The sequence below is a fragment of the Homalodisca vitripennis genome, chromosome 3 (assembly GCF_021130785.1).
Source record: "Homalodisca vitripennis isolate AUS2020 chromosome 3, UT_GWSS_2.1, whole genome shotgun sequence".
Taxonomy (NCBI): Eukaryota; Metazoa; Arthropoda; class Insecta; order Hemiptera; family Cicadellidae; genus Homalodisca; species Homalodisca vitripennis.
This window is the reverse complement of record NC_060209.1, coordinates 38,807,578-38,829,134: the sequence shown is the minus strand read 5'-3', so window position 1 is coordinate 38,829,134 and position 21,557 is coordinate 38,807,578. Positions and strand designations below refer to the sequence as shown.

General features: G+C 32.5%; 2 protein-coding genes across 10 annotated transcripts in view; one reads left to right on the top strand and one right to left on the bottom strand.

The window, feature by feature from the left end:
- Positions 1–5,060: 5,060 nt before the first annotated feature.
- Positions 5,061–17,267, bottom strand: LOC124356817 (probable isoaspartyl peptidase/L-asparaginase GA20639). 8 transcript variants are annotated; one of them, XM_046808048.1, is made up of 6 exons: positions 17,249–17,267; positions 12,090–12,298; positions 11,041–11,118; positions 9,946–10,165; positions 6,960–7,195; positions 5,061–5,299 (listed from the first exon to the last, which is right to left on the bottom strand). In XM_046808048.1, the coding sequence occupies exons 2-6, from the start codon at positions 12,286–12,288 to the stop codon at positions 5,097–5,099; spliced, it is 936 nt and encodes a 311-aa protein (XP_046664004.1). In that variant the 5' UTR covers positions 12,289–12,298; positions 17,249–17,267; the 3' UTR covers positions 5,061–5,096. The 8 variants fall into 8 exon arrangements, with proteins under 8 accessions (XP_046664004.1, XP_046664001.1, XP_046663997.1 ...); XM_046808045.1 differs by lacking the exon at positions 17,249–17,267 and adding an exon at positions 16,277–16,405; XM_046808041.1 differs by lacking the exon at positions 17,249–17,267 and adding an exon at positions 16,113–16,395.
- Positions 17,268–18,191: 924 nt separating this feature from the next.
- LOC124356815 (anaphase-promoting complex subunit 11-like) overlaps positions 18,192–21,557 on the top strand; it is a 61,727-nt gene continuing 58,361 nt past the window's right edge. For both annotated transcript variants that reach the window (XM_046808039.1, XM_046808038.1), the window contains exon 1: positions 18,192–18,335. In XM_046808039.1, the coding sequence (XP_046663995.1) occupies positions 18,317–18,335 (19 nt within the window). In that variant the 5' untranslated portion in view covers positions 18,192–18,316. The remainder of the gene's footprint in view (positions 18,336–21,557) is intronic.

The window sequence follows — 21,557 nt, the reverse complement described above, 5'->3', positions numbered from 1 at the left end:
TTCTTCCACGTTTGTATAAGGAGTATTGCAGCGATTAGTTTGCTTGCGACATGTATGGGGGGTTTCCTCTTTGATACCTAATTTGTCAGTGCTTACTTTTAGCTCACTGAACAAAGCCTGGAATGTCTCTTCTGCTTTGCTTCGCCTTTCCTTTACTAGTTCCAATACATTGGAAATCTGTTTGTTGGCTTGAGCAAGATCTATATCTTTCTTTTGGAGCATCTCTGAAAGGCGGATAGTCAAAGAAAGCAAGTTGTTCAAAATAAAATAAAAAGACATGCAACAAACTGAAAACTGGTCACGGAGGCAATTAGTGTGTGTGCTTTTACAGAAGCTTCTGCAGTCGATTCTTCTTCAATAGTTGATAGAGCGGTAATTATAGGCTCCAAAGCTTCTTTAAACATTATAACTGAATCGTGGCGTTGCACCCAGCGAGTCTCACACAGACATATAAGTTTTTTTCTTTTCATCTCAGGGCAGCATTCAGAAATACTTGACTTAAGTATCGCAGTTCTCTTAGCTGACTTGTGAAAGAAACTACACACCTCACTGATGACACCCATACAATTCCTTATCATAGGGATTTTTGATGCATCAGATAGACATAAGTTAAGAGAGTGAGAGGAACAATGTGTGTATATGGCTGAGGGTACTTTTTCACTTATGTATGCTTGTACCCCTCTGAACTGGCCACTCATGACAGAAGCCCCATCATATCCTTGACCACGTAAATTGTTTAAATCAAGTCCAAGACTGGTTAGACTTGACATTAATGTATTGGCTAAACCTTGACCTGTTACATCATACACGGGTACAAAAGCCAGAAAATCTTCCCTAATTTTAAACAATTCCTCGTCAACATATCGGACACAGAGGGAAAATTGTTCAATTTGGCTAATGTCTGTTGTCTCATCTGCTAATACTGAATAAAATACAGATTTTTCTCACGTTGGATACAATTTTTGACTGTATTTGGGAACCAAAAATACCTATAATTTCATTTTGGATAACAGAACTAGTATACATAGTTTTGCCACCACCAGTTTCTAGCTGTGTTTTAAGATTATTGTCCCCGTAATTAGCCCTGTACCTTAATAAAGAGCGAAAATTACCATCATTTTGTATAGGCTCGTCAAGATCCACTCTTCCACCATCACGATGCCCTCTAAGAGCAATTTGTTGCCTTCCACAAAATCTAATTGTCTGGATTATCGGTATAATTCTATTTTTGTTTTCTTGAACATTCATTTTTCTCTGCATGTTGATACTGTTTATCACACTTTCTGTTTTTCCATGTACTAAGGATTTTACGTCTTCAGCCATTAACATTGCAGTTTTATGATATTGTTTATTTTCATGTTGCATGAAAACCTCCCTAGCTTTCTTAAGCTTTGTAGTAAGTGGTTTTGATACTAATACTCCTAAACTCTGATGGTTTCCTTTCCCACCTGTGTTGTGTGAGAAAAAAACACAATATTTACACAGGGCCCCTTCCTTTGCTTCCGAATAAGCTAACCATTTGAAGTCTTCCAACCACTTATATTGAAAAACTTCTGTTATTTTCAACTTTAGGAAATTCGTAACTACGTTGAGGCTTCCAACAGTTCTCAATAATTGAAATTTTCTCTTCATTTTGAAGTGAAAAGGAAGTTGAGGAGCAGTAATGACCAATATCATTGATATTGTGAACTAACAAAGTGTGATTACTCTCGTTAAGGTTATGTTCAATTTCACCTGTGTGATCCTTGATCTCAACAACGCTGCCAGTTGATGTAGCACAAGTGGAGGGACTCGGTGTTATTTCAAAACGATGTCTGCTCGTCGATCTCAGACGAAACACGTTTTTTCTTCACGAAAAAAGCTTGAATCGAACTCTGTCTCTTCATTTTAAATGTTTAATGTAGCCTATGTACTTCACACGTAAACTGTCAACTATAAAGTAATCAGATCATGTTTAAATAACGCGACAACAAAACATATCACTTGATAACAGTCACTACAATCACAGCACATATGCATACAGCACTTAAAATGTGATACGCACTAGACAACAGCAGACAATGGCGTGGTAGTGCGGAATGAGGTCAGGTGTGGTGGGAGTGGGTGGGGGGTTGTAGGAGGAGGAGGGTTGCTAGGCAGCGGGGCCGCGGCGACACGTCATCGTCATATACGCATGCCTGGCGCTGGCACTACACGAGCGGCCGACGCGACAGTCAGGAGCGTCAGGCTACCTCGCACTCTTTACAGTTGCAACGCTTATTTGCATGCTTACAAAATATTAGTAATTTCAACCTCTGAAAAAAATAAATATTGAATATTGTTAGGTATCATAATGTATTCTTAAAATTCCACTATAAACTATAATACTAATGTAGTCGAAAGTATAGAAGCACAGCTTATTGAAAATAAAAATAAATTATCGTATATAAGTTATAATATTTTTTTTGTGTTTCAAATTTCGGGGGGGGGCTCGAGCCCCCTGAGCCCCCCCTTATATACGCCCTTGGTGTATATAGTATTATTTGTTCACAATAAGACATTTGTTATTTGTACTGAATTTCATACAAATTGAGTACTACTCTGAAATGTGTATTGTTAATTACACACAATATGGCAAACCTGTGTATTTTTAATAGGATTAAAAGAACTTTAATGGCACAGATTAGCAAACATTATTCCTACAAATTATATCAAATTCATTTTGGATACACCAGACTGCAAAGTTACAACAATTATAGGCTAAAACATACCTTGTCATACAGTCCAAGATGTATAATCAAGTCCCTAGATATCAGCAACACAGACTAAATTTATTAAAAAAATCTTCCGTCACAAGCAGGAGTCAGATTTCATCACAACTCTCAGAATTTGTGAACGTTGAGTTTTAGTTGAATTCACCTTCCTCTTAGTGCTGAGTCTGGAATTTGATGCTGTCACAGACTTGACTCCTGAACTAAGGAGTCATGTTTGTCTGAAGAGATAAAAAAAGTTTGTGACGAAGAAGCTCAAAATGAACTCTTTACACCCTTTTGAGACACACTTAGACTGCAAAATATAGTGCGAAATCTAGGTGAAGAGGCGTTATCATTGTTTTCATCAGGTGCACAATTGAGACAATGATGAGACATGAGAACACTCTTATCTGATGTTACAAAGCGCGTCATTATGATGTGTGTTAATTTGTTTAATTTATTCTACTTGAGAATTTAAAGTAGATTTTGTATAGAAAATCATCCTATTGCAATTGTCCTCACATTATGGAAAATATCTTCATACCTACACCGAAACATGTCTTCAGTGCCATCCTTAGGGTTAGAGCGAGTGGAGCGTCCGCTCCAGGCCTCGGGCAGTGAGTGGAGTATTTTTATGTTATTGCAGATACTGCAGCACAGTCCTGTGAAAAAAAGGTTTGAACAAATTGCTAATTTACGATACTATGTATGGATTTTTGTATCATGTCAAAGAACTAAAAGCAATAAAAGAAGACCAATTGTTTCAAAAGTGTAAAGACCTAGATTGTTTCCTAAGTTTTGCTTAAGAAGAAAAATGTGTTTGTGGGAATGAACTTTGTACTGAACTTAAGGTTTGTTGTGAACTCCTATCGGCTGAGGTGGAAAACAGCTGTGGGAATTTTGAGATCTACTAACAGAATTCAAAACCCAAGTTCCAGGGCATTTATTACGTATAGTATTTGACTGACTATACCTGTTACTGTGGCAAACGCAGAAAGGAGTTTTTCCTGCTTGAAACTTGTCAAGACATTTAAGATCGTCCATGGATCAAGAAAGGCTAATCATCCCTGGCAATGTTATCAATTGAATCTGACACGACAGCCAAAATCAATTTTTATAACATTATTGACTACTTCTCTGGAATGAAAGGAAGAAAAGTACAGATCATAATATTAAGGTAGCCTAAAATTACAATTCTTGTGACGCAATTTAAAAAATTATTGAACCATGGATTATGGAAAACTGAATTTACAGTATTATTTTTTATCGTCAGGAAAAATCGATATGTTAAAAATATTTGGTCCCTTAGTTCCAGAAAATACCTGTAAAATATATTACATAAATAAAAAAGCATTTTATGGTCTGTATTAATATTTATTACAACTTGTTATCCCAATTATTATGATCCCATTACTTCTAAATCTTCTTTGTTTGAAGTTTGTTTTTGACGATGGAAAGGATTGTGCAGAAAACAGGATTTTTCTGGACATTTGCCTTTACCCAGTTATATTATTTTTCTGTTAATTTTTTTCTTACATTAAAGAATCTTTTAGATAGAATGGAATTAGATGAATTTTTAATGTTAAACCAGAAAATTGTCAGATTTTGGATATTGTAACTTTTGATAAATTTTAACATTAATTTGCATAACTGGAATTATTAAATTAGTTCTGAAATTAACTTTTACCTTATTTGTATCCACTTTAGCTGATCTTGGGTCAAGTAGTAAATTACCCAGGATAAATAGGATAAATAGTTCACTGTACTTAGTAAACAATTAATAAACACATAGTACTCGTAATTAATAGGAGAACTAAAGAAGGTGGTAAACATTTTTTGTTTGGATCTAAAATGACTGAACTTGAAAATATACAACTAAACTGGGTGTGTCTAAATTCAAAATTTAATATCTAATACAAAGCTGTTCTTTTTACATATCTTTCGTTAATTACTTTCATGACAAATTTTATCTTACAAGGATTGAGTTCTACTTCTGTTAAGAAATTTGTAATTGTATATTAATATTTTGAAAAGTTTGTTGTCCCTAAATTATTTAAAATTTAGCTTGTAAATATTTTAAATCTTTTGGTACAGAGATACTTTTTACTTTTAAGTGTTATAAGAAATTCAAGACAAAGGGAATAATTACACTGTAAATAATTATACAGCTGAGGTTTTATAGTTAGTATCATTTTATGATTTTTAACATGAGTTCAAGTATAATTTGGTCATTTCATTAAAAATCAAAATAATTTAAAATATTTATTCAATTACCCAAAACCACAGCACAACTATTTGTATCTAATATATATATACAGCCGCATATATTGTATATATTTGTATATAGTTTCACAGCAAGTTTGGCTATGCTGGCTCAACAAGGTGCTGGCCCGGATCTATCCCGTAATGTATTTGGTCGCCCAGCTGGTAGGCCCATGCCATCCGCTCCGTAGTAAAATACACTCCTACCTCCCCACTGTGTGAGAGGGTGATAGCCCCCGCTCCATTTTTTAATCTCTTAGTCATCTCCTTGCACTGATCCTCACTAGCATCTTGTGCTGATTTACCTGCAAAACAAAACACTTTTGTAGATGGGTGAGGGTACGTTTACTTTATCACTTTGCACTTTGATTTGAACTTATGATTGTCCTCTCAGCTCATGGGGCTACTATAGATAACAATAGGACTTCTTTCTAATATGTAGGACTTTTACGAACACGTCCTGTCCCACAGCTCACCCAAGCCCTCTAGATGGGCCTTGCTGTTTTGGCCATTTCGAAGACTTTGTGAACTAAAAAAAACTCTCCAAGAAAACACAAAGTATGATTTAGGATTTATCGTGTTAGGTCAAAGTCTATCATTTGAATATCTACGGCATGGGAAGGATTAAAATTGGTTAACCTATAACTTATATTAATTTAAGAACAAATAATAAATAACAAGTCGATAAAGTTTTAACCTTGAAGCTAATAAACTTTGTCAATTGTTTGAGAATTTCGAGTTGAAGTAACTCGTAGTAACTTGAAGTAACTTGTACATGGTTGCACAAATTCCAAGTGGTGACACAGAACCTAGCCGAGCTGAGAAGACATCTACTGATAATTCTACCTGATCTGAGTGAGAGATAAGTATGGGTTGCACTTAATGACCTGACGAGTGCAAAGGATTATATTTGTCTTGAATTAAAACATTATATGGAAACTATTTTGTGAATACCTTGCTGTATTTTATACAAATAAAGTAATGTATATATTTATTACATCCAACTTAGTAGAATAAATAAATAAATATATATATATATATATATATATATATATATATATATATATATATATATATACTCATTACTTATCATCTTGAGACCCAAGAGCAAAAATTTGATACTGAGATACTTATTTTAAAGTAGATATTGTGTTCAAGCTAACGACCAGTGCTGAACCAATATTTGTAGAACTTTACAAAACTGCCTGTGTCTTATATTTCAACTTAAAGAATGTTTTGAGTTATCTGCACCTCTTGTGACCTGAATCAAAACAACCATTTATTTAAATGTTGATATAAACTTTGGAAATATGGAATATAATATTTTTTTAACACAATAATTCCTGAAATAGCAAGCAAATTTGAGTGAAATTCAGCATACCCACTTGTCTTCACTTGTATGGGTTTGTGAGCCAAAACAGTACCTTATATTTATAAAATGGTGGTGGTTAGAAAATCTTTAAAAAAACTACATGGTTCAGCCAAGTAGCTAGTGCTTTAAAACTTTATAGATTTCAATCTAATTTAATTTAATGTGTTACATTCCTGTTAAAATTTTAATTGCGTGGATCAGCTACCACACAGAAAACAGAGATAGCTTCGTGGACTGACGATTTTAGATATTTGTTATAAATCTTAATTTAAAAACTTTCATATAGATTATATTATAAACATCATCAATCCGTTTTATTTTATTATGTTTATAAATATTAAATATTTTTTTTAAACTAATGATTAATGGCTAGTGCAGCAGGACATTTTATTTATATTCACGATTTTATTTTATGAATATTCGTTGTAGACTATCTATAATGAGAACTGTGGAATGGCGACAAATGAAACCTTTTCCGTCACTCCCTAGAGTCTGCTTACCATAAATGAAACATTTCACAACATCTGAAAGAATATATATAAAATATACGTATGTATATAATATGTGTATATAAAAAATGTCAAGTGACTGACCATTAGCAATGTCACTGAGAATGCGCTGCGCCAGGTTGAAACGCATAATGGTCTCGCCGTGACCAGTGGTGCTGACTGCGCCACGCATGTCATCTGCGTACCCTCCAGAGCCCAGCAACGGTGTGTCACCAATCCTACCATTGTACTTGCCTGTGATGCCTCCAGTGGAAGTGGCAGATGCCAGATGTCCAGTAGTGTCTATAGCTACACAGCCAACAGTGCCCACCCCACCTTCACTGGCATAAAAATAATAACAAATTAAACAATTTTTTTATTTGTTCTCTTAGGACAAGAAGCTCATAAATTGCACTTAGTCCTGTAAGAACCTTTGCGCTGCTTCCGGAGTGATAGGATATTCAGGATGGGTAAGGTTAGGGGTAGGGGCTGCCTCCTATCGAGGTCCATGAGGAAGAATTAGGGCACTACATCTCAAAGTCATCCCGGAAGAAGGGGAGGCCAGCTCTAAACCAGCCTCTCCAGTTAAAGTAGGCAGGGGGTGGCACACCCTTGTTGAGGTTAACAAGAACCTCTGAGGTAAGGGAACAAACCCCACCAACTCCAACAGTCATCCTCCACAGTAGACTAGACCTATCGAATTGCCCATGAACCCCAGAATCTCAACATTTGCGGTTAGTGATATGCCGCTACTACTGGATATCCATAAGGTTGCCCAGATTGAAGTGGCACATCGGTTTTTGCTGTGCCCAGTGGTGGGTTCAGAAACCAGCCAGAAAGTGATCCCTGCTGGGTAAAATTAAACTACTATATACCACATAAACATAGCTATGGTTGGAAGGGATGATTTAATGTGAATGTTGAGTTCAGGTCCATTTCACCTTTTAGTGCAGTGTCAACGAAATCTTATGCTGTCAGAGACTTGACTCCTGGAATCTGGAATCCACGTTCATGTCAAGAGATCCAAATAACTCAGTGATGAAGAAGCTCAAAATGAACTCTTTGCATTGTTATGACATTGCCATTTTGCTTGATGAAGATATTCGATCTGATTCATCTGATCCAACAGATACTGGAGTGTTCTACCTAAATAAATATTGTTGTTATCAGGCACCAGACAACAGAATTTTATAATTAACAATTTTAAAATATGGTAACTACAATCATAAAAATTTTGTTTTGAAAATATGTATATTTTTTATCAAAGATTCTGTCTAAAATGTATTATACATTTTATATTATAGCCAGAATCATAGACAACTCAACATCATATTCAACGCAATCATAACCCATACATCAAAACATCATACTCAAACATAACTCAATCAGACGACTTTTTTACTTTTTTAAGCTCAAAATATGCCAACATTCTTGTTGTTTATATATTTGAGACCTTCCTTAGATATGTGAGAAACGAAAAAATCACTTATCTTCCAGAAACTGAAGAAGTACTTTTTTCAGACTAAAAACGTGAAGTATACAAATTAGCTTTAAAATAAAGACAAGTAGTTGGTGAAAACAGGCCTCAGATAACTTGAGTGGCAGTAGAGGCTTAGATGTTAGTAATGAATGATGTAAGTTTGTTAGAAATTGGTTGAAAGAAAAAGTGCTTTATTATGTTAAAAAATTCATTGTTTATAAGATTAGTGACATGGTTTTTTAACGAGTACTTATCATTTTTACATGTAAAAACTTTTTCTGCTACTTTAAAACTTGTTTTTAGATTTTTATGATTAATTCATCCTGTTGTTATTGTAATTACAGTTTAATAATTTGTTTCTGTTGTTCTCATACTATTTTAATTTATATCTGTTTATTTTTTTCCTGTAGTTTTATTATACATTTTACCATAGTTTTAATAATGATTCAGGCCTGGTAAACTATTAATATGTAAAATATGAAAATGAGTGATGAAGATAATTGTATATTAATTTACTGTTATGTTTACTAAAAAAGATTCTAGATTCAATATTTATTTATTTAATGGAAACCCCTTTTGACAAACAATTTACAACAATAACAACACTGAAATTGACAGCAAATTTCTAAGTAATCAAACAACAAAATATTTACAGTCAACAATAATAATAACAGATATTTTACAATTTCAAATATGGCACTAACATTTGTAAGCAGTTTGGCTAAAATGCCAAATCATTGCAGCAACCAAATAACTTCACTGAAACTTTTATATACAATATTTTCCCCAATTTAAGTGGTAAAACTTGTAAATTGTAACAATAGTAATAGAATTTACTGAAAAAATTTAATGTTTTAGAAACTGAAGTTTTGGTTACCAGTACTCTTAAACACATATTTCTTCAATGATTTATATACAATTTTTACAATGCATATAAAATATATTTTAAACACTTCTCATTAGTGCTTTTTTATCTCATTTAATACAAAAACTATTAAAATGTGTAAATGTTTTCGAATTGGTACATTTTATATACAAATTACTAAAAATCATGCTCAAATAAGATACATTTATTATATTTGATTTTTTTCAACAATAATCACATTTTGCATATTCTCGATTTGTTATAAAAATTTAACCTGTACTGTCTTTTGAGTTGAAAGTAAAATATATTTATTGTTATAATTTTTTAACATTTCTTTTTTATTGTTTTAAAAGCAAAACATTACTTTTGACTGATAATAATGGCATAGACAGATTAAACTTTCCGGAGGGAGAATTGAATGTCCGGGAGTTCTTGGGATTTTTACTTTTACAAATTTTTACTTTATTGTAATGTTTTAAAAAAATGTATAAATCAGATACTAGAAATGAACAAAAAACTGTATAGTCCAAAAACTTCTCATTTTTGCCAACCAAGATACGCATAGTAAGCATTTAAAAATTGAAGCGCTATTTCCAATACTTTTTTAATAAAACTGAAATATAGGTAATTTAACATGGGCGATGTATGAATTTACTTGTGTCTTTAAGAAGGAAAAATTGCTATTTTGTTGCACAGTGTTAAATGACGGGAAAGTAACATAGCTAGTGTTAGTTCAGGAACCTTACCCAATCTCCATTTTTGGGGTAATATTGCCCTGCTTGAAGTTCTGAAGAGCTGCCTCAGCTGCAGGAGTCTTGAGGTACTCGTCAGTCACTCTTGGGATTCCCATTGCAGAGGCAAATTCGTTGACAGCAGAGCCACCAAGGAAGGTGTGCGGTGTCTTCTCCATTACCAAACGAGCTAGTGTTATAGGGTGAGCTATGTTCTTCACCAGTGTAACAGCTCCTGAGAACATACAATGATGTAAACATTTTAGGTGAATTAATTTTGTATTAAAAATGTGATCATGCCATACTTGTGTGGTATAAGATTATTATTCCACTAATGTGCTAAGATCTTTGCTTCACATTATAATATTTAACTATATAAGTTATGTTAGCTTTCATAGTGTTTACACTTTCACATACAGTAATTCCATTGCCAAATGCAGCTTAAAATCCATCTTTTTTTTACTTTTCTTGCTATGGATTTATGGATGGGATTATCCATATTGGTAGTCTTAGTTAGTTGAGCCTCTACATTAAGAAATCCAAGGTTTTACAAACATTATTGTGTCATTGTAAATTGCAGCACAGTTATCACTCTTTTTAAAGTAAAAAACAATACTTCAGCACTTGCAGGGATATTTAAAAAAAGATTGCAGTGCAGTACACTCCACATGTTTTGGAACAGCAACAACAACTTGCTTTTTTTAGTAAAACTGACTCCCTCTTTAGAAAAGGAACTTAGAAATTTTCAAAAGAATATATAGAGTTATATATATATATATATATATATATATATATATATATATATATATAAACTCTTTTGAAAATCTCTAACATATAAACCTAAGAATTCATATTAAATACTTTAGTGTATTAATTCTTCTTGGAGATCATTCTGATATTTTAGTACTAAGTCACTAGATTTTGTTTTCATGTTATCTTCAATCACCTGAAAAGGACTGAGAAAATCTAAAGAATGTTTTTAAGTGATTAATTTTTTGAGTGATTTCCGGCACCAACTTCATTAGACTGGAATTATTAATTTTTACCTCAAAAATATTGTATTTTTTAATTGAATACTTGATATCAATTAAAGGTAATATCATCACCTACCTGCATTTAAATCTCTTCCTTCTGCAATTAGTGCTTCCATCTCTATCTCTCCTTCCAAGGTCAAAATAGAACCTCGTCCTAAAACAATATATCAAACAATTTAAAAAAGATTAAAATAAATATGTTCAATGACCAGATGGATCTGGTGGGGTGAAGATCAAATCCCATCCTTAATTTTTTTTGTATCTGACTGAGCAATAGCAATAAACCATAATGTTTTTTTTACTGATTTTTGCTTTCTTTGTACCTTTTTAAATGTTTATCCACCATTCACATGAATATTATACACTATTAGCCTAATGGTTAATTAGTTTATACAAGCCTTTGAACTATATAGCAAATCCAAATAATTTGTTCCAAAATGGAGATTTTGCTTGAAATTCTATTACTTTAGTAATGCTTGTTATATTTTAACGAATTCAGTGTCACCAGTGCGCACAGTAAATTATTCCACTCCCATTATTTCCTAGAACACAGAAAGAAGGTAAAATCTGAATAGTTCTGTTATCTTATGAGAAAACTGTGAACTACATGGTTGTGAGATAAATCTCATCAATGTATTTTTTTGTTATATAGCGCTAGCAAGTGATGATCTCGTTCGGGTACAACAAACAAAATGTTAATAGTTTAAGAAGGTGTAATTCCCCTTGGTGACTTTGTGATTACTCGCTATAGACAATTTTAATAAAAAATAATAAAATAGTAATTAATCTTGACCATATTTTTGATCAAACATACAATTTCCCATCCAAATTTTAAGATATATTTATTAATACTATAAATTATATATAATATAATGTTAAGTTCAGCCCCATGCTAAGTAATCCAGATAAAGTAGTGTTCTCATTATCTCATCATGTGCACAATTAGAACTGATCTTAACATCTATATTGAATTAACCCTTCCCACTATTGTTCTACGTTATACTCATTAATTTGGAAAAAACATTAAGATCACGTTTATTAAATGCTAAGGTTATCGAAATACTCTTGTTTTATGACAATGGCACATCAACCCACAGTACATGATGGTCAAGGCTGGTTTTTAACCTGCATTAAAAGCTGGATCATCCTCCATGATCTCCACAGCTGCCACGATACTATCCAGAACAGACCCACTCTCCTGCAGGATCTGGTAGCCTCTTCGGGCTGCTTTCCGCACTCCGTCCAACTTGGCAGCCACGCGGGAGTCCGGGATGTCACCAGCACCTCCATGTACTATTACTATTGGCTGGACTAGCTGTGCCATTACTTCACTTCTGGACAAAATCAAAATATCTTTAGTTTGTATTTGCAGACAATACTTTACAATAAATAGCTTCATTATGTAATAAGAATTGTATTAACGCTAAATATAATAAAACTAAAATCTATTCAAATTATCACTATTAAAACTAAGAAATACTTCTATATGTTGACCTTTTATTGCCAGCATCCAGATTTTTGGAAGTTGAAAAACTATACACAAATTAACACTATCAATTATAAAAAAATTGGATTTTTGCAAATTTACGCCTAACATTCCCAAAAACAATTATAATATATAATGGCAGGGGAGGACAGTCAATAATGCTATTTACAATGATACAGACTTAAGTAGCATCTAATCAGACAACGCCATTCTCTTGACAGATAAGGGCAACAATCGAAGTTCATCTTCGATCTTAGCAATAGCCACAGTTCTGTAATCAAAGCCATTGCTGAGCCCCAGAACTCTGACGAATCTTGTTTGGACCGATTGTAGACCGTTTATTTGGTATCAGTTGATATTAAATTGGTGAATCGAACAACAGTCTCTGTCTCATAAATGCCTTATAAAAGAACATTAAGAGCTTTCAAGTTGATGCCAAACCTTGCTATACAAATGATAAATCCAAGCATTCGTAGAGTTTTACAGCATACACTTTCAATATGGTCTTAAAGGAAATTTAATGAGTTATCCATCAAAACTTCTTATGTCCCAGTAAAATCATTCTACATTAAATTACATTAGCAGTTATTGAAAGTGAGCATTATGTTTACAATTTAATATATAATATGTGGATTATTTATAGTGATGAGTACTTCGTCAGTCAAAATTAAGAGCTTATTTATTTGTCATTCTTTTATACTAACATTCTATATAGAACTTAAGTTATTTGAGTGCATAAAGTGCTACCATCTTCACTCCCTGCTAATTGCTTAGAATTCTCTTTTAAACATGTTTACAATTTTGAAATAAACTATACTTTTTTACAGTTTTATAGTTTTTAAAGCCCAAAAATGCATTTACTTTGTGAAAATAAAAGTTTTTATGTGTATGTGACTTTTGTATTTGTATTTATAAATTAAAGGGTTATTCCACCCTCAAAATTAAAATATAGGCAACTTTCTACTAAACTTCAATACATAGTATAAATTAAAGTCGCTTTTTGTGTTGGTCTGTTTGTGCATCGATATTTCATAAACTACTCAACGGATTTTAATACGGTTTTCACTATCAGTTTTGTTATGAACTGGGGCAGGTTTCTAGGTATGAGACATCAATATTTTATCATAGAAAGTAGAGAAAAGTTTGTATAATGCAAAAATTGATATTTTTGAGAATTTGGGAAAAAAACTTTAATATTTATGAAATGTAATATTTAAGTTAACTGACATAAACAGCTGTTAGCATGTTCACCATAGACAGAAACATTTATTTACATTTAAATTTTAGAATTTATTGAATATAGAGTCCTTGAGCATTAGTGTAATACATATTGCGAAGATGAAGATGCTATCTAATTTTTACTACATATTGAACCAATGATGAATTTAAATCATCTAATGGATTACAAATACTATTTAAATGTTGTTAAAAAAAAAACCCACATTAATGAATAAAGCAGTAAATGTCTGCACATACGATACTTGAAACTGGTTGGCTCCCTTGACATTGTGCATGACATTTTTTGCAGTAACTTAAGGAACATGAAGGGATAGCACACTCTTACCCTTATACCGCAAGGAGAACACAAGCAACGGAAGTATATGATTTTTGACCGAAGTAGTCTTTTTAAGCTTATGTATTCATATATTTTTTACCGGGGATATATGTCTACCCACATTTGAAAAATATCATAAGGCTCCATCATAATTGCTTTCACTAAGTAGGTTACATCTTTCAATTTTGAAAATTGCATGTTTTATGCATTTGCTTGCATGCACAGGTAACTGCTAGTATTTAATACATTAAATAAATGATTAGATTTCACCCACAATGTTTATGAGGTAAGATGGCTTTGAGAAATGTTTCCACAAGTATGTCTTTATAAAAATCCCACACAGAACTTAACCTTTCCGACATAGTCAAAGAGAATTATTGCCTTACTAAAATTAGCATGTCGTCCATGTGAAAAGGACAATATTCTGTACATTGATTGAATAAATAAAGAAATAATATCAGCAGTTCTCTCTGAGTCATCAAGCAGTTTTATACAGATCAGGGCACAGTTATAGCTTATCTTAATTACCAACTGAGAAAAACTGCAAATCTGAACACTATCTTTCCGCAATTTATCAATGTAAATTTAAAACTTGCATGAATTCTTACTCTTTTTAACAATGTTCTCTCTAAAGCCCATTTGTGAAAAATCTGATATAATTGTTGTTTTGAAGCCTGGAAAAAATGTTGAGCTTATATAGTGAGCTTATAAGAGCTTATTACTTATTTAATAATTACAACACTCAATTCAATGTCATAATTCATTAAATGACACTACTTAATGAAGTGTCTCTCTCTCATTGATAATTAATCTCCTGAAAAAAAAAATATAATTAAATGATAAATAATAAATACAAGGACTCTAACTTATATTTTCAGATTAGCCTACATATATTGCTAATGGCCGTGAACTGGCTAATCATTAGTTCTTGCCTAGTATATTTGAAGATTGCATGAAGAGTGTATTACTACATAAAATATAATAGTAATTTGAGTTTGAATTATTTTTCAGCTCTCAAGCATTTGGGTTCATTATTAGACCCTCTAAAAGGTATAAATTTTATTGAGGTATGTTTTTCATTTGTCGCCATTAGTGCAGAGCACCACCAAACGTGCTGCTGCAGTCTGTGCTGATGGTCAGAGACACTACCCGTCGATCAGAAACATTTACGGTAACTAATCAACTAAGACTTCCTTTTAGGAAATTTTGACTTTTCAAAACTGACTGGTTTAATATTGTTTTTTTTTTTTAGACTATTCACTTTAATAAGAAGTTTTTTTACAAGGAACTGCCAAAAAACTATCAGCCTGTTAGTTGAACAGGCTAGTAAGTAATACCTATGGCAATTGGCGCAGGTTGTAGCTGCTCTGCATTGGTGACGAACAAAAATCAATCGTCGACATAGCCAAATTCTAGAGGGTCTAATTACGAATGCTTGAGAGTGAAAAAATAATACAAACTCATGTAACCAAGATCTAAATGAACTGATTGCCACAACTGGCTTAGCAACAGACTTTAATCTGGTAATGTGGATTGATATCACTGGTTACCTACAAATACCTCGACTTTACAGCTTTTTATATATTTTTTTTTGTCTTTAGAAATGTATTGTGACTAACATAATATCAGTATCATGAAAAACAGTGTATAGGTAACAAGTAAATTGTATACGAATATTGTATGTAGGCTAATCAAAAATTTCGGATAGTTATATGTTAATTTTTTTAATTTTTGTAACTTAATTTGTGATCACCTCAAAATTTTGGACTAGGCTACTTGGAATGTTTTACATTAACATATCATTATTATTAATTTTACAGTATAAAACATATAATAGCCTAGTTAGGATATTGTATTACAAATTTATATTTTTCATTATTCCAGAAAAACTTTCTAATTGGGATTTATAAGATAGGTTAAAAATGTAAAGTTATAAGGTTAAGTATCCAACATCACTAATATTTGTACTGTAACATATAATGTCTAAACGCTTAAATCTTTGTTAAAATAGAAATTCTCAATACAAATTATTAAAAACAATTCAGTTTTAATACATTAAAATATACCACTCTAGGGCAGTTTAGTCTGATTTTTAGATAAAACTTACAAGTTGAGTTTACTAATTTGCTTCGTGTAATTGTCATAAAGCATTAACAATATCACACAATATACAAACCAGGGATTATAGTAACAAGAATAGAAACATTTTAACATTTAGTACAAATCACAATTATAAAATTTATGTAATATGTTTAAAGCACGGCAAGTTACCAAACGAACTCCTGAATTGTACTTTGAAATAGGACTAATCATAAATCATTGTTTATTGTTATAATATTTACATTGATAAGATAAAACTTCCAAATTTAAATTAAACGTCAAACTAAGGGAAAGGGACATAGTACCTACACTTGAATATTATTTGTTACACAGGCTCTAGGTTTTTACCATGCTGTACTACTGTTCTCTATGACTGCGATACATTGTTTATTAAATCTTTTCGCGGTAACTGCATCAGTAAAATAAATTTAAGTTACAAAATTGGGCTTCTGTTCATAAAAACTGTCCTAAGCCCCCATATAATCCATTCCAGCTAGCTACCGGACGAACCATAACACTACCAGTTTTATTACGTATGGGACGCACAATGTTCTGTCACTGTCAGGGTAATGTATATACCATAAAATTTGGTCGCCCGCTCAAGGCCTCAACTTGGAGGGATAAAAACCTGGTTGGACTTGGCTTGGATAGTGTGTGGTCGGTGCGCCTAAATTAGCACCCCCTGGACAGAATACAACCTCACTTCTAACGTAATTTGGGTTTATTTTAGCTTTCTCAGTCGGAGGACTTATTATTTAATATAGTAATTTTGAAACGGAAGTAGGCATATTTGATTAACACATTATTTCATATTTTATCCAAACTTCAACACAATCGTATAGTGTATAGCAGGTTTTAAATGACACGAGCACAACAATCTAGATCACAACACTATTATATTTACGATTAAATGAAATCTTTGAAAAAAATCTGCTTGTATTGCAGGCCACCCAGCCCGCTGTTTTCGTTTGTCTCCTCGGTTTTCATTCTTGGAAAGTAAAAAAGCATCTGTAACCCTGGTAAAACTCCAAATTTTCTTATTTCTGCAAGCTACATTATCTGTTTCTTTGGATAAATCTAGGATTAATATTAAATTTTATAAACCCAATCAGTGTTTTTTCCTCATCAAAAATAGATTCTTACTAGGTGCTTTCTGGTCCCTCGAAACATACTTGTATACACTGGTAAGAGGACCGTCGTAGATCAAGTCAAGAAAGAGGTCACACATATGAGGTGGTCATGAGACTTTTGGAGAAGTGTCTGAACAAGGGACATGCCCTTTTTTGCATGTGACACAAATACGTGCCAGTTGGTCAATAGCAGTAAATTAGATAGATTTTGTGACACATTAAATATTATTAATTTATCCTCATGAGGTTTGTACATGAATACATGATATATCGAAACCCGTATGAGATGCAACAAAACTGTGTATAACAAAAAGTTTAGGAAATGTTATAAACATTCCGGAACACTTTTATTCTTAACTTCATATATAATGGAGTTGTGAATTCTTTTTATATTTGAACAGCCGTCAAATTGATACGAAATGGAGGTACCAAGCTGGTCAACAAAATGCGATAAATGTGTTTAAAGACTCGTATTTTTTATATTTTCCAGGTTATTGTCCCAGAAATCCGTGGCTGATCTGTTCACGTAAATGGATTAATAAATTTCCATAAAAGTGTAACAATAGTGTAGGGCATTTTCGCCGTTGTTACGTACTATTCACCATCAGGCTATTTTTGTGTAGGATACTCTTATACCCATTGATATTTTTATCAAAATAATTTTGAAAAATAAAAATAATATTAAGAGGTTTTTACACATTAACACAATTAGTGGAAAACACCATTAAGAATATACTTTGTTAACATTTAGTGGCGTAATTTACTTTCTTATAATAAAATTAGTGAAGATAAGAATATATAAATGGCTGTGTTAACGGATGGCCTGTTTTATTTCTTTTTCAGATTAGTAAAATGATTTTGATTTCTTTCTACTCGCTCTAACTAACTTATGGAAATTTGTAAGAAAAAGTAGGTTATGGTCATATGGTTAGTTAATTTCGAACTGTCATACTGTCATAGTAGTTGGGGCCGAATGATTTTATTGAATAATTTTGATCTGGAGTTTAAAATTTAAATTGGAGTATTGTTTAGTGTAAGATAAAAGTTTTAGAATGTATGACATTTCAATGATAGATTGACAATGAAAGTTACTATAAAAAGTAAGTAGTAGCCAGTTGTAAAATAGTATTGTTGATAGCCTAGTTAGTTCTTATTTTTAAAATGCTTTTGGTCTATGCAAGGAACACATGAAAGATTGAAATTGGTATTTTTATATAACTTTTAAGTATATCCTACATCTAATATATGGATAATATGTAGCCTAATGGCTGTTAAGTTGATTGTGAAAACCATCTACCAATGTAAATTACCTTATTAGCACACTAGTATGTCTAGAATGAGCTTGCTGATTTTTAGTGGCAATAAATCATAAAATAAAGACAGAATATATAACAACATTAGTTGTCAATAGACTAAAGTATGCTTTGTTTATTTCAATGGCCATTTGAAAGAAAGCAAGGAAGAATATAGTGAATGGTTAAACAAATTATTAACCTAGAAAGTACTAGAGTTTCAACTATTCCTGAAAATAATGGAGTGAAACAAAACGGTGATATATCAAAATGTGAGGAAACCACATTGACTTATAGCTCTGTATTAAAAAGTAGGGGTAAGAGTAAAGTGATTTATAGATTGAAACAAATAAGCAAAAGCCTACACATAAATCTTAAACCAACAAACAAAATGTTTTGCGTTTAATTATATTACAATTGTACACAAGAAAAATTATATTACATTAAAAAATAAAATAATACATTAAGGTTAAAAGATAACATTAAAAGGCTACAGTGTAATAAGAGGTCACAACCACAATAGAATCATATTTATGATTATCTAAACTATAGTGATTATAATGTGAGAAGTTGGTTAACCATTATAACACTTAATAGTCTAGTTCATTTCAGGTTGGACTTCCTGTTTTAAATTTTAAAAACATATATTTAACAATCACATTACAAAACAACAAAACCAATCTTGTCAAACTATGGCCTAGACTTTGATATCAAAGGAACCTTACAATACTTATAACTTGCATAGCTTAATATCAATGAGTAAGCGCTTTTGTGAAATGGAGGGAAGAATTCTCTCCATGGGTTACCAGGAGCCAAACCCACATGTTGAAGCCACGTAAACAAATGTCGTCACTTGTAAGAAATATCTCACATATTTTCCTCATATTAATCGCCATTTTCTAAGTCTCAAAATATTAGTTACTTCTTGTTAGTTACTGTTTACATTAAAATTAACTAATAAGTTGAAATCATATGTTAACTTAAATAAATTGTAATTATTATTCCAAATTATTCCTTCGGATAAAAACAATCGAACTATTCGATAAAAACAACCGAATAACGTGTGTAGGCCGCTTATTAAAGTCTACCCGTTGCTGCTGTGTTCATAACATCATCTGAATGTTATTTTGCCTACTTAGAAATTTATCGTGTTCCTGAGGATAACAATTTTGGTTTATTTATTGATTGTCTGTGTAACCGTACTAACGTGTATATACAAATCTACTGTATCTGTTATACTTGGTAGTGACCACAATATTGATCTGTTGCATAATACAGTAAAGCACCATGAATGATGTCTATTAACGAGTTTTAATCTCAAGTTTACAATTAATAGTTTAACTAGACCTAGTAGGTCTGGCAGTATTACAGTTAAGGTTCGTGTATTGACAACTTAGCTTATATACTCTGATAGACAATTATTGGAAGTGGTTGAGCCAAAAGTGTATTTCCTGTATTAAATGAAGAGTTTGAAATTTGTTAAGTACATTTTCTAGTGTAACTGATACTGCAATACTTCTCAAGTACTGTCCACATCTGACTTGTTTGCGAGCTCAAGGAATGCACCTGCCATTGGCTGAGGCTGTCGACCAACTGTCACTTCCCGCACTACTACCCGGCCTAAAACTATTAGTTATTTGCCTTGTCACATTATAACGCCAGGAAATTGGTGTATTTAAGTAATTCTATATTTAGGGTATAATGACATTTTTTACATGAGCTATAACATTGTTTACTCTTATCCTAAAACTGTAAAGTTATTTTTAAAAAATTATAAATTATTATTTAAACCATAGCAACATAAAGTTGTTTTACTTATTATCTTGAAAAATGTTGGGACTTGAAACCATACGTTTTATAATAAAAAGTCTGTATATTTTTCAAAATATGACACAAAATACGTTTTGTTTTTTAAGCTTAGTCGAGTGGACATGCGAGATCTGATTCAGAGAACTCTGGTCTTCGTCATCGGGGTCGTCACTTTCACTGGAGTCCACGCCACCAAGTTCAATAACGAAGTGGTCAATGACGTCTTCTATTAATCCATCATTTATCCAGAAGTCCTGCTCTAGTTTTAGGGTGTGATTTGTAAAACCTTCCCAGTCTATTTTGGTAACAGAGTTCATAGCATGTGTTGTCACTTCGTTAACGCCATTCATTTGAGCATGGTAATCACCGGTAGCTCTGCCAGCTTTGAAAATTAAATTGCAGTTATGAAGGAATCCATCTTTCGTGCCGGCACTAACCACTATTAGTCTATTAGATGAACTCGTGTTTGTCGAGACGCCAGGAACACCAGGACCACTCCAACATTTACCAAAAGTTAAATTGTTGTCCACCCACGTCTCGTCTAGGTACACAATAACTTTACCCTCGTGTCTACACTTCTGTATCTCTCGCAAATAACGAGCACGCCAGTTTACTATATCAGGCCGTTCTATTAAAACGTTCCTGATTTTTCCACATCTCTTCCGCTTAAACCCCATGGTATGAAGTAAGCGTCGTAAAGTGTGTACTCCCCAAGGAAAGTTAATCTTTTCTTTAATTGCCGTTAATAATTTATGTACCGTTGGCACTTTCTTTTCTACAATGTAAAAATCATTAATGGTATCACGAATCACTCTCTGGTCAAATTCATCGATGTGAAATTTTTTTTCCTCTGAATATGGTCTTTTTTCCCAGGAGTACTTAAGGCTTCATTACCGGCTTCGACACCTTCTTTCCTTATAGATGTTACACTTCGCACTGATATACCCGTGTAGTTAGCTACCCGGATATTACTCTGCTTCAGTCTATGTTGGAAAGTATCCGTATTTGATTCTTCATCACACTTTTGAATAACTCGCCTTATAACATCCCTTGCCTCACTGTGAATTGTCTGTCCCTTCTTGCGAACCGAAGCCATTTTGAAAAGCTAAAAACTCACAAATATACACTATATTAAATTAAACTTCCTTTCACCTAATGAATTAACACTATGTTATACATTAAAACATAATAATACAAATTTGAGGTGCACTGGTGAAATCA

What these genes read in the sequence shown, in the direction of transcription:
- LOC124356817 (XM_046808041.1), bottom strand. Translation starts at nt 16,219, where the DNA reads ATGTTAAAATGTTTCTATTCTTGTTACTATAATCCCTGGTTTGTATAT. An exon ending in TGATCCAGCTTTTAATGCAG is followed by an intron (nt 11,119 to 12,089) that starts GTTAAAAACCAG and finishes ATATTGTTTTAG; the next exon opens with GACGAGGTTCTATTTTGACC. An exon ending in AGGAAGAGATTTAAATGCAG is followed by an intron (nt 10,166 to 11,040) that starts GTAGGTGATGAT and finishes GTATGTTCTCAG; the next exon opens with GAGCTGTTACACTGGTGAAG.